Source organism: Balaenoptera ricei, chromosome 4 (assembly GCF_028023285.1).
Source record: "Balaenoptera ricei isolate mBalRic1 chromosome 4, mBalRic1.hap2, whole genome shotgun sequence".
Taxonomy (NCBI): Eukaryota; Metazoa; Chordata; class Mammalia; order Artiodactyla; family Balaenopteridae; genus Balaenoptera; species Balaenoptera ricei.
Genome location: NC_082642.1, coordinates 30,436,389 through 30,451,294, shown reverse-complemented (window position 1 = coordinate 30,451,294; position 14,906 = coordinate 30,436,389). Strand labels below are relative to the sequence as shown.

General features: G+C 46.9%; 2 protein-coding genes across 10 annotated transcripts in view; one reads left to right on the top strand and one right to left on the bottom strand.

The window, feature by feature from the left end:
- The window catches only part of TBC1D5 (TBC1 domain family member 5), a 537,570-nt gene extending 528,336 nt beyond the window's left edge, over positions 1-9,234 (top strand). For all 7 annotated transcript variants that reach the window (XM_059920388.1, XM_059920390.1, XM_059920392.1 and 4 more), the window contains 2 exons: positions 494-628; positions 5,410-9,234. In XM_059920388.1, coding sequence (XP_059776371.1) covers positions 494-628; positions 5,410-5,703 — 429 coding nt within the window. In that variant the 3' untranslated portion in view covers positions 5,704-9,234. The remainder of the gene's footprint in view (positions 1-493; positions 629-5,409) is intronic.
- Positions 8,366-14,906, bottom strand: part of PLCL2 (phospholipase C like 2) — a 192,899-nt gene continuing 186,358 nt past the window's right edge. For 2 of the 3 annotated variants that reach the window (XM_059920385.1, XM_059920386.1), the window contains exon 6: positions 8,366-8,746. In XM_059920385.1, coding sequence (XP_059776368.1) covers positions 8,567-8,746 — 180 coding nt within the window. In that variant the 3' untranslated portion in view covers positions 8,366-8,566. The remainder of the gene's footprint in view (positions 8,747-14,906) is intronic. The other variant, XR_009502847.1, reaches the window with a different exon arrangement.

Sequence of the window (14,906 nt, the reverse complement as noted above, 5' to 3'; positions counted from 1 at the left end):
CGAATGTCCCGGGAGCACAGGGCATAAACGATCACCTCCCATAACAGGCCTCAGCCCCTCAAGGGCCGCAGTGACTCAACCCTTGAAGGACCAAATGGAACAGAACTGTCAGTGGAGAGACGCGGCCTGCGTTATTAGCCCTCAGCTGGGGTGGCCCCTTCAGAGGCTGAGGGCTGTTCCGTGGAGCTGGGTGGGAGGGCACGTGGTGTTTCCTGCTCTAGGGTAACCCCCAAGGGCGTGACGCCCCGTCTTCCCCTGTGAGAACCTGGCTATTCAGGCTGTGACATTTTCCTTGGTCATTCGTAAGTCAGTGGTTTTGATATAGCGCTGGATTTTTTCTCCTGTTATTACTTTCTTATGGTCATAAATTCATATCCACGCTATAAAAGAACAGTCAATGACAAGTCTGATTCAGATGTATTCGAGGTTTAGCTGACACTTAAAACCAAACTCATTCATCTTTCTCATGGATTTTCTTCTTCTTTGAAAACAGATCAAAGACATTCTAAAAGGTTCCCTGCGTTTCAACCAGAGCCAGCTGGAAGCCGAGGAGAACGAGCAGATCACCATCTCAGACGACCACTACTGCTCCAGCGGCCAGGGCCACCTGCCCAGGGCCGCCAAGCAGGTACAGGCGCTCTGAGAACACTGTCACGTTAGCCTGAGACGGAAGGGGAGGGGGGGATGCACACACATTCAAATTATGGATAATACAAGCCCACCGAAGTTACCTCACGTGACCACGTGTGAAGTTCAACTGTAAAATACAAGTGACCTAAGCCAGGGGTGATGTACATAGCTGTGCAAGTCGTGTACTCCAGTGCCCTGGGTAGTGCCCTTCAGAATAGACTAGTGTCTCCTGGAGTTGTGCAGTGCGCAACCTACACACCTGTATGCAGCAGCTTCGGCCTCAACTTCCCGCCAGTCCCACGGTGCGGTGTTAGAAAGCCGGATCTCTGCCTCAGTTATTGGTCAGTTGCCTTCAGCCGATGCCTCCATTCCCCTTTAGCACAAGAAGTACTGTCCATGCTTTCCTAATGCTGTCTTGAGTGTACTTCACTGGCCTAGAACCTTTTTGGCCTTCATGGGGAAGGACTTCTCAATGTCCATCCTCTAAGCCACATAGGTCAGCAATTTTTTTCTGTCAAGGGCCAGAGAGTAAATATTTTAGGATTTTCAGGCCACATATGGTCTCTGGCACATATCTGTTTTTGTATTTGGTGTGCTTGCTTGCTTGTTTCTACAGCCCTTTAAAATTTACAAAACAGAAACAGACTCACAGACTTGGGAGAACAAACTTACGGTTACTGAGGGAAGAAGGTTGGGGGAGAGGGATAAATTAGGAGTTTGGGATTAACATATACACACTGCTATACATAAAATAGATAACCAACAAGGACCTCCTGTATAGCACAGGGAACTCTGCTCAATGTTCTGTAATAACCTAAATGGGAAAAGAATTTGAAAAAAAATAGATACATGTATAACTGAATCACTTTGCTGTACGCCTGAAACTAACACAACATTGCTAATCAACTATACGTCAATATAAAATAAAAATTAAAAAAAATATATATGTATACATAAGCCGTTCTCAGCTTGAGAACCACACAAAAACAGGCCACAGGCCGGATTTGGCCCATGAGCTGTCGTTTGCTGACCTGCACTCTTGGGTGTCAACATTGTATGTAATTTATTCTAACATAGAATCCCAGAATTTTCCAGTTAGGAAGGATCGAAGCAATACCTGCTCGTTTTACCAGTGAGGAATTGTTTTCAGAATGCCTGTCCCAGTTCAGTCAGCTTCCAGCTCCACCATGCTGCCTCCCGGCGTGTGATCTGATGGGACTAAACATTCCTAATAATATTCTTTTTAAAATGGTGTGCAGAGTTTCATCTTGAAAATCTCCCATTAGCTCTCATCTAAGTTACTTTCTCAAAAACTAGCATCCAGATGCTTGTAAATTATATATTTTTTACGATTTTAAAGAAGCAAAATGACATTTTAGAATGGGACTTTTTCAGTTTTAAGAGTACTCTTCCAGAAGAGAACCCTGCGTGGTCCGTTTCATCCAGCTTTAGAAGGGAACTTTCAGAGAGCATTTTGAGTCTGCATTTTAAAGCCACATGAATCCAACAGTAACATTCCAAGCTTACCTCGATTAGTTCCTCCAGATTCCCCTTCCATGCCCAGATGTTTAATTTTTCAATAATTATTTATTTATTCACATATTATTGAGCTTAGGCCCACCCCCTGACCATTTTTAGTCGACAATTTTATTTTAAAATTTAGCGTGATTTTTTTTTTTTTTTAGTTGAATGTCTAAAAATACTACAGAAAAAGAGCTTTGAAGAACACTAACAAATTTGCTAATCGAAAACTTCTTGAGTATACTTTGTAATCGTCCTTCCCAGTTTTCAGATTTGTAAGAAGCTACCAGTGGCCAGCGCTGCCCCAGCGGACCCAGTGCAGCCTCCACGTGAGCTGGCCGTGAGCCGGGAAGGGGATGCGGTGCGACAGGCCCTCGTTCCCGCAGAGAACTGGGCTCACCCCACCTGGGGGCAGAGGGCTCGGTCCCCCTGCCAGTGCCCCCCCCACCAGGGACTTAAAAGGGCTCTTCCTTTGTGGCAGTGCACGCACCCCACTCCCCCCTGGGAAGCTGGTGGAGATGTGGCTGTTCTTTCCATCTGATCACACATCTTCTCTCGAGCTCTGCCAACAGCAGAGGGGAAATTGTATTCTTTTTTTTCTCTTTTTAAATTAATTTATTTTTGGCTGTGTTGGGTCTTTGTTGCTGCACGGGCTTTTCTCTAGTTGCAGCGAGCGGGGGCTGCTCTTCGTTGCGGTGCGCAGGCTTCTCATTGCGGTGGCTTCTCTTGTTGCGGAGCACGGGCTCCAGGCGCGTGGGCTTCAGTAGTTGTGGCTCGGGGCCTCAAGAGCGCAGGCTCAGTAGTTGTGGCACATGGGCTTAGTTGCTCCGTGGCATGTGGGATCTTCCCGGACCAGGGATGGAACCCGTGTCCCCTGCGCTGGCAGGCGGATTCTTAACCACTGCGCCACCAGGGAAGTCCTGGAAATTGTATTCTGTAGGGTGAAAAGAGCTTCATTCTGTCCCTCCCTTCCGCAGTCTGTCCTTCACACACTTCTTTGTGAATCTTTGGGAGGTTCTGGATGAACTTCACTCAGATCCACCACAGCAGAAGGAGGGACTTGGAGGACCCTTGATTCATCAGTCCATCAGCCCGTATCACCTGCCTCACCAGTCTTTGGTCCCATATTTTTAATCTGTGGTCCAGAGCCGCAGATGGCTAACGCAGTAGCCACTAGCCACAGGTGTCTACTTAAAATTCAATATAGATTCCTCAGGATCAAAGAGAATTCAAAGTTAATTCAGTTCCTCAGTCACACTAGGTACCTCTCCAATGCTCAGTATCCTCATGTGAGTAGGGCTATCTGCCTGGACAGCACAGAGAGGGGACACTTCATCAGCGTGGAACCTTCCTGTTGAACAGCACCTGCTTCCACTGCGATCCTAAATCAAGCTGAGCAACAGGAGAGGTGGGGTGTCAGGGCGGGGAAGGTGGCGGTCCCGGCCAGCTTTACGCAGGACTGACATGTTGAGAAACTTTTTATATTGTGTGACACACGCCTGTGTTTGGCAGAAGGAGAAGACCGACCTAGGAAATTACAAAGTTTCTGTAAAGGATAGAAACAGCGCCAGGTAGTAGCTGAGATTGCTATGGAAGTCCAGAGAGAAAGCTTACTTGTGTCTAGAAAAAAATTCTAGGTGGGAATCCAGAAGAATGGGGTCTTTTCATCTGCTTGTGACGTTGGCCAAGTCTCCAGGCCTCTGACCTGGGCCTCAGTTCTTGGTTCGTAAGATAATGGTGCAGTGGGGTAAGAAGAAAAGATGTTTGCAGAAGCCCTGGAAGTTCTAACATGCCTTGTCTGGGCCGGTCATGGCTTTATCCAGAAACTGGGGGGAGGGCGGTGTCACTCACCGTTTATAACTTGACTCCACTGCTTTTCCAGAAACAAGCCAGATAATTAGTGACGGTAGGAACCATCTTTCCTTCTAGTCACAGGCTAAAACACGTTACAGGTGTTTCTCCTCTTCAAGTCCTGCCCGTGTCCTCACTGTATGCTAAAGGCGGATAGGTTATCATGGCATTTCTGCGGTAGAGACACTGCTCTGAAAATAGGACTGTGCTTGCTCACTCTGTTGTCAACCTCAGATAAGCTCCTGAGTGGGGTGGGAGGTCAAGGTTCTCGCGGCTTATAGCTCAGCACAGCAGTCACATGAACAAAGCATCTGCAGTCTGGAGGTGGGAGGCCAAAGCCAAGGCCTGACGTGCAGGCATGGACATGGGGGGACACCCTCCCCTGAGGCCCCCCGGCCCTGACCACCTCACGGAGGGCAGTAATGGGATGAGAAAGGGCCATCTGTCTCACCAAACTGCCCTAGTGCCATTAGGGATCACGTCCCCTTCTACTGCAGGGCCAAGTGCTGCATGTCTCTTCCGTTTTGTAAGAATTGCTGTGTTGACAGGCTGTAAACAGCTTTACAACTTGAGCTGAAGAACCTTGAGGCCTGCTGTGTCTCGGCACTGGCATCTTTAATGCCATTCTGTTCCTGTTCTCCGATTAAATCTCTTAAAAGTAGGCAGATTGTCAGAGGGGGAGGCACCTGAGCCACTATTTAGCCGCTGGCCCGCATGTCACTCAGGAGAGCATGAAATTCAGAGGGGGCCTGTCAGGCACGCCCAGATTCCCTGAGGAGTGTTGCTGACTCTCTATCCAGGCTCTGCCCAGAGCCCAAAGGTGGTCTTGGCCGTGCTGGAGCCAGAGGTCCCCCGGGGGCCTTCCAGCCAAGGGGCTCTGTACCCCTCCTTAGACTTCAGGCCCTGCCCCAGTTCCCCCCACCCCTCGGGGAGAGTAGGCGGGCGGGGCAGGCAGCAGGTGTGGCCACTGCATTGGCGAAGTGGGCCGTGGGCAAGGGCTCTTCCTGCCAGGCTGGAACATCCCTGGTCAGACTGTGGCTGTACTTCCATCCCAGGGCTGGCAGGAGCTTCTCTGATCTTAACCCAAAACCTTGACCAGTGTCCTTGGATGTCAGCTGCTTTCGTTAAAAACAAAACACATAATTACTCAGAAAGAAAGTTAAATAATCGTAGAGGAAAGCCATTGCGTCTCTGTACTTTTTGCAAAGGACCATTCCGGGTTTCTGTGTCTGTAGAAGCTCCCAGGCCCCCGCATTGTCCCGGGAGCCCCCCGGCGCTCAGCCCGGATGAGCCAGCTGTGAGATAGAAGGAGATGGAACACATTGGGCCCCCCTGCAGCCCCCCTGCTCCGCATCTCACCGTCTCACCGTTTCTTCCCTCCTCCCCTGTGCTCTGACTCCTTCCCAGGCCCCTTCAGCAGCGCCGGGGTGCATGGAGAAAGGCGACACAGACGACTTCATCCTCGTCTCCAAAGACGACGAAGGGGGCAGCGCCAGGGCGCCCCCGGTGGGCCGGGCTCAGGCCCCGCGGCCCCTCCGGAGCTTGGCCCGGCGCGCCCCAGTGTTCTCAGACCCGCTGACCGGCCCAGCCTCGGCCTCGGCCTCGGCCTCGTCCGGCAGCCCCAGCTCCAGCCCCGACGACGACAGCAGTGGCAACAGCAAGGACTCGGGCTTCACCATCGTGAGCCCCCTGGACCTCTGACCGCCGCCCGGCCACCCCCGCAGCCCCGTGAAGACGCCTCTGAAACCCAGCCTCTTCCCAGCGCGCACGTGGCCTTGGTGCAGCCCTTGAAACCTGCGGAGAGAAGCAGGGGGCCCGCTGAGCACGCCAGCAGACCTTCCCCAAAATGCAGACGGCTTTTCCCTGTAGCTCACCCGGCCCCGCCAGTAAGGTCCCCAGCATCACACTCACTGTCCAAAAAGACCAAAGCACAGCTAGGATCACTTGCTCTGCCCTCTCCTCCCCAGCGAAGAAGGTGTGGCCACTCCATCCGGTGTGTCTAGAAGGAAGAAGTGGGTTTCAAATCTTCCCTCCCCCAGAGCATCAGGCATAGGAAAACTGATATCAAGAGAACACTCTCTCGGGAAATCTGTATCTCAGCCTATTTCATACTTCGTTCCTCCCTTGGGAAGCCACACAGTAGAGGCCAGGTGCAACCAAATGGACTAGACCTAGTGGATCCCAGGGCTGGAAAAAACCTCCCACATAGTTACAGCGCGCTTTAGGAACAGGGTCTAAACTTAGGAGTCACATTTACCTGCGACCCGGTTCCAGTTTTCTTCATGTGTGAAAGAATACATTTCTAAACCTCAGACCACATCAACTCTGGCCATCACTGCCCCTCCTTAAACAATTGTATTTCATCCTTTAGAATCTTTCTTAGTCAGAAAAGAGGGTCACTTAGCCGCAAATAAGCCATGACTGTGTGCTCTGCTGATTTGGGTCATCGAGTGCTGCCTGGAGTGGGATCTGGACAAGCAGGAGAAACACTGCGACTTGGGGGACAACCCCCCAGCAAGTGCGCCTGCTTTTTTCCTTTGAAGAGAGGGGTCAAAAGAAGGCTGACTTTCTTAGCATGGAAACGTGGAGCAAACCCTGGGCTGGGTCACTTCCCCGACAGACTTTGTGACCTCGGGCACCGCATTTTATTGCTTTTGTCTGCAACATCTGCATCTGGGAAAGGACACATCAGATGGAATGATCTCATAGTCCCCCTTCGGTTTTGAAGTTTGCTGGTTCTAAAAGCCTATATGAACCCTAGCCAATGACAGGTGCCTTGGTCTCAGAGTCATTTAAGTCACATATTAGATAATATCTGCCATTACTATAAATGTAGCAATTTTTTTCAATTTTGTAACATTTTAAGTCATTTTTTATGATTTCTTGATTTTTCACTGAATATTGCTATTTACTTGCCAGCTAAGTTCAAGGATTGCTAACAATAATCTAAGTTACACATTATTTTATTTCTCAGTCTACAAATCTACTTTTAATTCTTTACTATTTTCTACATATTTTTGTTTTTGTTTTTGTTTTCGTTTTTTTTCCAATGTAGAGTTCATTTCAGAGCTAAGAGCCTAAGCTGCTGGCTGGTTGCTGGCTGGTGTGAGCAGGAAACCACACTATTATTCAAGTAACAGAGAGGTTTAATTTTCTGACTGGAATGACATTGAGTGAAGACCAGTGGAGATGTATACCTTAATTTAAGCACACTATCAGCAGGCAAATGACAAGAACTGGGAAAAGAAGGAATTGTTTTGTAAAAGGATATTTCAGGGTCTGGGCATAAATAAATTCAATATATCAGCCTGAGCATTTCCCTAACAACTGTGATGAAATAATGAGGCACCAAGTTGTGGATTCCACATAGGTATCTGGCTTACTTACCTGAGTCACTGAAAACAATATGGACAAATGAAAAAGCAGTTATTGAAGATTTAGAAAGCTTTTACCCTTCCAAAATTTGAGAGCAGTTTGCTTTAGGAGAAGCAGTAATTAGGCTTCAGTGTCCAGTAGGTTTTCTAAAATAGCATGCAGTTTCACTGATTTGGACAATAAAGTCTTGGATTAAAGACGGCTGGCCAGGGGAGCATGGCACCCATTCTAGCCCCTCCACCTGCCACTGGCTTACTGTCTGCACCATGTCCAGGCTCACTCCCCTATGGCAGGAATCAACAGGCTGAGAAGGGGGAAGAGGTGTCGGTTGCTTTACAGACAGCTGCCACTGTGTAAAGTCATGGCTGCTCTATGTACTAAAAGCAAAATGTCAAGCCAGACAAGCAGCTTATTTTTGACAAAGCTGTTCACCAAGTAACTGGCCACTCTTCTTAAGAGTAGAATATCTTGAACTGGAAATTTTTAAAAAGTTAAACTTTCATTAAATTCACGTACTGTTATTGGAGAAATATCATAAAATATCTTTTTAATGTGACCACTACTTAATACGATGAAAAACTATGTACAGTGTGTTGCTTCCAGGTTGGTTGCCTTTACATTGTGTACCCAGCAGGTGTCTCCAGCCAGGAGTGTCCGTCCAGCCGCAGTGCCCTTGAACCTAGTGGCTCTCCAAGTTCAAGGCTACTTACATTCTCCTTCGTAACCATGGCTCAGCAGGCACGCCTCCAAAAACATCTGGAACCCAGAGACCCCAGCAATCATACATAAGTAAAACTTGTAGATTCGGTTTTCCCCCAGTAAATACTAATATTAGACCATACAATCCATCTGCGTCTTAAGACATTGTTTTCAGTTAGGAAAAGGTCTGTTTCTCGCTGGAACTAGAGTGGCTAGTCTGTTGTTCACACTGGAACTGAGTTATGATGTCTTTGTATACAAATATAGCATATTTGGGCCAGGAAGAGAATTTCTTGTTAAAGAGTTTATTTGCCTCCACACGCAGGGTTGCTACATACATTCACAGTTTTAATAGATGGCAATTAGCTATTCCAGTTGTGCTTTAAAATCCCCAATATTATTTTTCATTAGTGAGTGCAAAGCAAATGTCCCATCTGGCTACAATTGGTCCTAGAGTTATAAATTCTGTAATCATCTCTAGAAGGTGCCCTCATTCTCCAGTATCATCGTTTGCTTTTTCGGGTATGACTTCAAGGCTCCGGCGCGGCTTCTGGACGTCAGTGTTTTCTGTGCCTGGTTTATTGAGTCCACAGGACACAGCCGCGTAGTGGATCTGCTTCAGGTTCTCCACGGTCTCGTTCTTGGCGTATTTCAAGAGATCCGCTTGTCCCTGTGATAAAACGTGCAGTTAGTTAGTGTGAGATGAGACATGACTTGTGGTTACAGTTTTACAATATAGGTCTTCCACTGAAATACAGAAATATTTTGCTTCCGCAAGAGGGCATATTTATTTCTGATCGGCACTGAATCCAAATAGGTCAATTTTAACGAAAAAACAAGTTTGTTTTCCCGGTTCCCAATGCCAGACTCCAAGAGTGTGCTGCCTTTTCAGTCCTTTCCGTTCTCTGGGTACTTTATGTTTACATACATGGAATCAAGCAGGCAGGGCTCTTGCTGAATGTCCAGGGTGATCTGCCCGCCACTCACCTGGGGTTGGGGCAGAGAGGCTGGAGCAGCCAGGAAAGGAATGACCATTGGCAGATGCAAAACACCAGAGCCAGTGACCAGCCATTGTCACACTTGGCCAATCAACAAACTTACTGTCTGACCACAAAAGATGTCCTAGTTGTTAATACATTAAAAATATTTCAAATCACATCTGTTAGTGTTGTGCAGTTTTTGAATCCAAAATTAACAATCAATCACAATTCAATGCTCTTACTGAGCTGAAACAGCAGGGATTCTGTATTTCAGTTAATTTTGTCAAAGCTTTCTTGCCAAAATATCAGAGAAAAACAGTTGCCTTCCTTCTGAGGTGAGTGACCACAGAAACGCTCCTGCCCTCGGCCACCACCGTGCAGTGGCCACGTGGCCGAGAGCCAGAGAGCAAAGACGGCCACCTGCTGTCCCCGGGGCCAGCAGACACCTTTCTTCCCAATTACACACAGTGGAGGGAAGAGAAAGAAGAGGACACTCACACCACTTTGGGAGTCTGAAAGAGGCACGAAAGTGTCAAATATTTTTTGTTTTCATGCAAATCGGAATGCAAGTACTGAGTGGTTGGACCTCAGCATGTCTGGGGCCCACAAGGACTTCCGGGCTGTTCTGGAGCCGAGGTCCCCAATCCAGGAGGGCTTACCCGGGTGTCTGCTCAGGAGCACAGCAGACTTTAGGTGCCTTCACTAATGTAACCGAGCGGGACCCTATGGGTCCTTCCCCGGACAGGCCCTTCCCCCATCTCCTCTGCTTTAGCTCCTCCCTGAAGCACCCAGGTAACAGTATCTGGTGCACATTTCCTGAGTTGTTTCACAGATGTGAAAACCCCCCCACCAAATGAAGATGTTAACTACTTGGTGACCTTGAGCACATAGCCCCCAGGCCTCCTGGAGCCTAAGCACTGATAATGTTAACCCCTGTGACACCACCCTGTTACCTCTCCATCAGCCAATCAGAATTGTGCACAAGCTGATCACATACCCAGCGACCCCCTTCCCTCACCTGGCCTTTAAAGATGCTTTGCTGAAACCTTTCGGGGAGTTCAGGGTTTTGGGGGCACAAGCCACCCTTCTCCTCACATGACCCTACAGTAAACCTTTCTCTGCTTCAAACTCCGACGTTTTGGTATTGTTTGGCCTCACTGTGCATCGGGCACACAAACTTGCGTTTGCTAGCAATTTTGGTGAGCCAGCCAAGAGTCTGTGCCTGTGACAGGTCGACCCCAGCCACAGGCAGCCCCTTCCCTGAGGCCCAGCAGCTGCCAGAGTACATTTCGCTCTGGGGATCTCGGAGGGACTGTCCCTGACAGGCGCTGGCCACCCCTCAGCACAAGGCTGTTCGGAACCGAGAAACGTCTGGAGCTGTGGTCCACATTCAGTGTCGCTGGGGGGTAAGTCGCTCCAGCTTGCACAGGCTGGGCTCGTGTGTGACGACATCAGGGTATCCTTCTCTGTTGTGTTGGTTTCACCTGTGGTGGAGCATTGGTTGGGATTTTTCCCTTTTTTGAACTAGCCTTGGTCATTTATTCAGCTTCATCGCTGATGGGACATTGGTTGGGTTTCTCCCGTTTTGTGGCTAGGGGGCCTATGACCCTGAGAGACCCATTTGAACTGTTGTTTGCGTGATATCTGATAACACCAATCGTGAATAATTAGGGATGGATGATCAGAGCTCTGGTCCATCTTATAGTCCCCTGGGATGTTTTTGCAAAACTTGGAGATCTTTAGCTGTGCTCCCATAAAAGAAAGAAAATATTTTTTTTGAAACATTGTGTGGCCTCAATACTCCCTGAGATCTGTAGAACAATGGCCCCTAATGGCTCAGCTATTGTATCAGAGTGGGTCTTTTGCAATTGCTTTTATCTTGGGGGTGTGTGTGGATGTATGTGAATGAGTGTCTCGGTACCTGAGTCCAAATCCTATTCTTTCTTCCTCGTTTTGCTGAAAATGAGGCTTGTGAATGTGAGCAGATGATATACATTATTGTCTATTAGTGTCATTTGTTTGTTTAAACTGCACTGGATATTTGGGAACTGGAAAAAAGAAAGTTCAAAAATAGCCCAAGATGGCTGGGTTTTATATAAGTAGTTAGTTAGAAGAGAAATTTGCATTTCTTTTCCTGTGCCTTTGAGATGTAAATGATCTCTCCAGATATTTGGTAACGTGAAATTTTAGAGTTGTGCTAAATTAAGTTAAATGATGGAAGTTCATCTGGTTGTTTCTAGATGGGAGAATTAAGGGGCAAAATAATATGGATACAGAAAGTGATGGAAGGTTTGTAGAAAAGGAACTCTGAGAAAAGAGTTTGTGCATGGTCAGGACAGGCTAAGTTTAGATTGAATTTAACTTAAGTAAATGAATTTTATTATTAAAAGTAAGCTGGTGCAAGACTAGATTTTTTTCTCTCACTGGTAAGAGGACAAAGTTTTCCTGGAATGCTGCCATTGATAACAGATTGAGTTTCTGTGCCTTTAAGTGATCTGTATTCGCTTTTGGGATCTCTTCTCATTTTGGTTAAGGAATAAGTATTGTCTCACAATGACCTATGATCTTATTTGACCAAGTGTTTTGAAACTTTTTGACAAACTTCCCAAATATCAAATTTTAATTAATTAAAAAATTTTGACCTCCAGCTAACTTTGGGATGCTTTGGAGAGCCCCTAAGGCATCTCAGAGAAAAATATTAAACTAACTATGATTGTTTGGTATGTTAAATTACATGGGAAGCATTGTCAAATGAGTGATAAGCCTCCTCAGATTATACGGTATGGATAAATGTTTTTAATATAGACATTCTAGAAATTATATAAAGCTTCTGAAATTTGGATATGTCCCGGTATAATGTTATAATTTTAGTTGTTATCTTAAAATGTTGGGGGAGGAACCAACATGGCAGAATAGAAGGACGTGGAGCTCACCTCCTCCCACAAACACGTCAAAAATACATCCACGTGTGGAACAATTCTCACAGAGTACCTACTGAACACTGGCGCAAGATATCAGACACCCAGAGGTGTATAGAAATATCTCCACAGAACCGGGTAGGATGAAAGATTTTTTAAAAAGGAATAGGGATGGGACCTGCGTCCCTGGGAAGGAGCTGGAAAAGAGGAAAGAGTCCTGCACCCTGAGAAGCCCCCTCACCAGCGGGGATATCAGCTGGGACAGAAAGGGAGCTTCAGAGGCTCGGAGGAGAACGCAGCAGTCAGCAGCAGGCAGAAAAGAGAGAGACCGGCACAGAGGATCCGAGCTACCTTGCTGCAATCCCCAGCCCAAGACACTCACCTGCTGGTACGTGCAGGGGCTGGGTGCTGAACCTCAGGCTTCAGAGGACAGACCCAGGGAGAGGACTGGGGCTGGCCGCACAGAGACAGCCTGCAGGGCCTGGAGTGTGGTACGGGTGGCAACCAGGGGTGTACGTGGAAGAAGCCCGGGCCTGCCACAGAAGCGAAGCACCACTGCTAAGGGGCGAGTGAAGGGAGGGGCGGGGCCTGCCCCTTAGCAGCCTCTTTCTTGGTGCTGCCGCTATGAGCTCTGGGAGCGGGACAGCAGGTGCACTGTGGCGGGGGTGGGTCTGGCCTTAGCAGCTGTGGGCTTGGTGGGAGCACACACGGAGGCAGAGCCTGGGCTGTTTCCAAGGCTCCCACGGCGAGCCCAGGTGCGTGACTGCTGTGCTCCTGGTACCCGCCTTCAGTGGACTGGCGTGTCGGGATCTGTGCCGTTGGCTTTGTGAGCACAGTGCCTGAGGGTCACCGGGGCCAACTGCCTGCATCCGCGCAGCGGAGGTGGGGCCGAGGGCAGTGCCGACAGCGGAGTACTTTGTGAGCCCAGCCAGGCGACACCACAGAGCACACTCCTGGGTGGACAGCTCTGGCGAAGCAATACTCAGCGGCTCCTCTCCAGAGGGAGCGCTCCAATCCCACCTATCCCACTCTGCAGCTCAGAATCAGATTGGGGGGCTTCTGCTCCAACAACTGTCACTGACGGGGCAGCGACAACCATAGAGCAACCCAGTGCAGGCTCTGGTCACCACACCACCACCTGTCAAGCACAAACAGCCAGCACACGCTAAGGAAAGAGGTCACAGACATCCGTACTAAAAACAGCCCTCGCACCAAAAATATTAAACCCATGCAGGCTATACAGGGACGCTCCCACATAAAAGCAGCCCTCCAAGACCACAGTAGATAATTGTTTCTCCTAAACTCACAGAGTAAGAGAAACATAAGTAAGATGAAGAAGCAGAGGAACCACTCCCAATTAAAAGGTCAAGAGAATTCCCCCAAAAGAACAATGAAACAGACCTCTTCGGTCTAATAGACACTGAGTTCAAAATGGAGATAATGAAAATACTGAAGAAATTAACAAGGCCTATTGATAGGAATGCAGATTACTGTAAAAAGGAGGTAGAAACTATAAAGAGGAACCAAGAAAAATTAGGAAACTCATTCGCCGAGATGAAAGCTGAGCTAAAGGCAATGAATGACAGAATGAATAATGCAGAAGAATGAATAAATGATCTGGAAGATAGAATAGTGGAAATCACCCAATCAGAACAGCAGAGAGAAAGGCAAATTGAAAGAAAAAAAAAATGAAAGCAATATAAGAGACCTATGGAATACTAATATAAAGCATGCCAATCTATGCGTAATAGGGATTCCAGAAGGAGAAGAAAGAGAAAGGGGGATTGAAAATGCAATTGAAGAAATTATGGCTGAAAACTTCCCAAACCTAAAGAAGGAAACAGATATCCAGGTACAGGAAGCACAGAGGGTTCCAAACAAGATAAACCCAAACCCGACCTACACCAAGACATACTATAATTAAAATAGCAAAAGTTAAAGATAAAGAGAGGTTTCTGAAGGCAGCAAGAGAAAAACAAAGACTTAATTACAAGGGAACCCCCATAAGGCTATCAGCTGATTTCTCTACAGAAACATTGCAGGCCAGAAGGGAGTGACAAGATATATTCAAAATCCTGGAAGGGAAAAAATCTGCAACCTAGAATCCACCAGCAAGATTACCATTTAAAATAGAAAAAGAGAGAAATAATTTCTCAGATAAGCAAAAACTAAAAGAATACAGCAATACTAAACCTATCCTACAGGAAATATTAAAAGGTCTTTAAATAGAAAAGAAGCAAGAAGTTATAGGAAAGAGAAAGTCACAGTTAGAAAGTAAATCACTTAAGCCAGTACACAGGTTAAAATGCTGTATGTCACAACTTCATTAAGCTTCTTTGTCAAAAAGCATTATAATCAGATCTCTAACCTTGCCTTTTTAAGTCCTTTATCATTCAGAGACAGTTATGCTGATGCTTTGCAAAATGCTTCATCTCTAAGAAGAGTCATAGAAAGGACTTTTTGACAATCATACTGCTAAACTAGATTTTAAAAGTCTAATGGCAACTCTGATTTCATAAAACTGTTAGTAAAAAAGAATTAATTATATAAGACTGGTAAACTGGTGAATATGGTTATAATTTTTTGGTTTTAAGGAAACCTTTCCCCTTAAGCTAATTATGACTTACAGCAGTTTGGTAGATTTTACCTTTGTAAACACAATTGAAACATTTATTTTTTCTCTCTACCTGATCCCTCCAGATATTGGAAACTCTTAGGTTCCCAGCAGCTTTATCAGGTAAATTAGGAAGGATACTTCCTAACAGGTGCAAAAATCTCGAGGTACTTTGGGGACCTCAAAAAGTGAGGAATTCACCTACATCTGTAAGGCAAAATCTATGAAAAGCCCTTGGCGTGGCTTTCCTGGCCCTCAGAGGGCTTTTAAAATTTCAGTCTCAGACTCCTTACGAAAAATTCCAACACAGCCAATTGA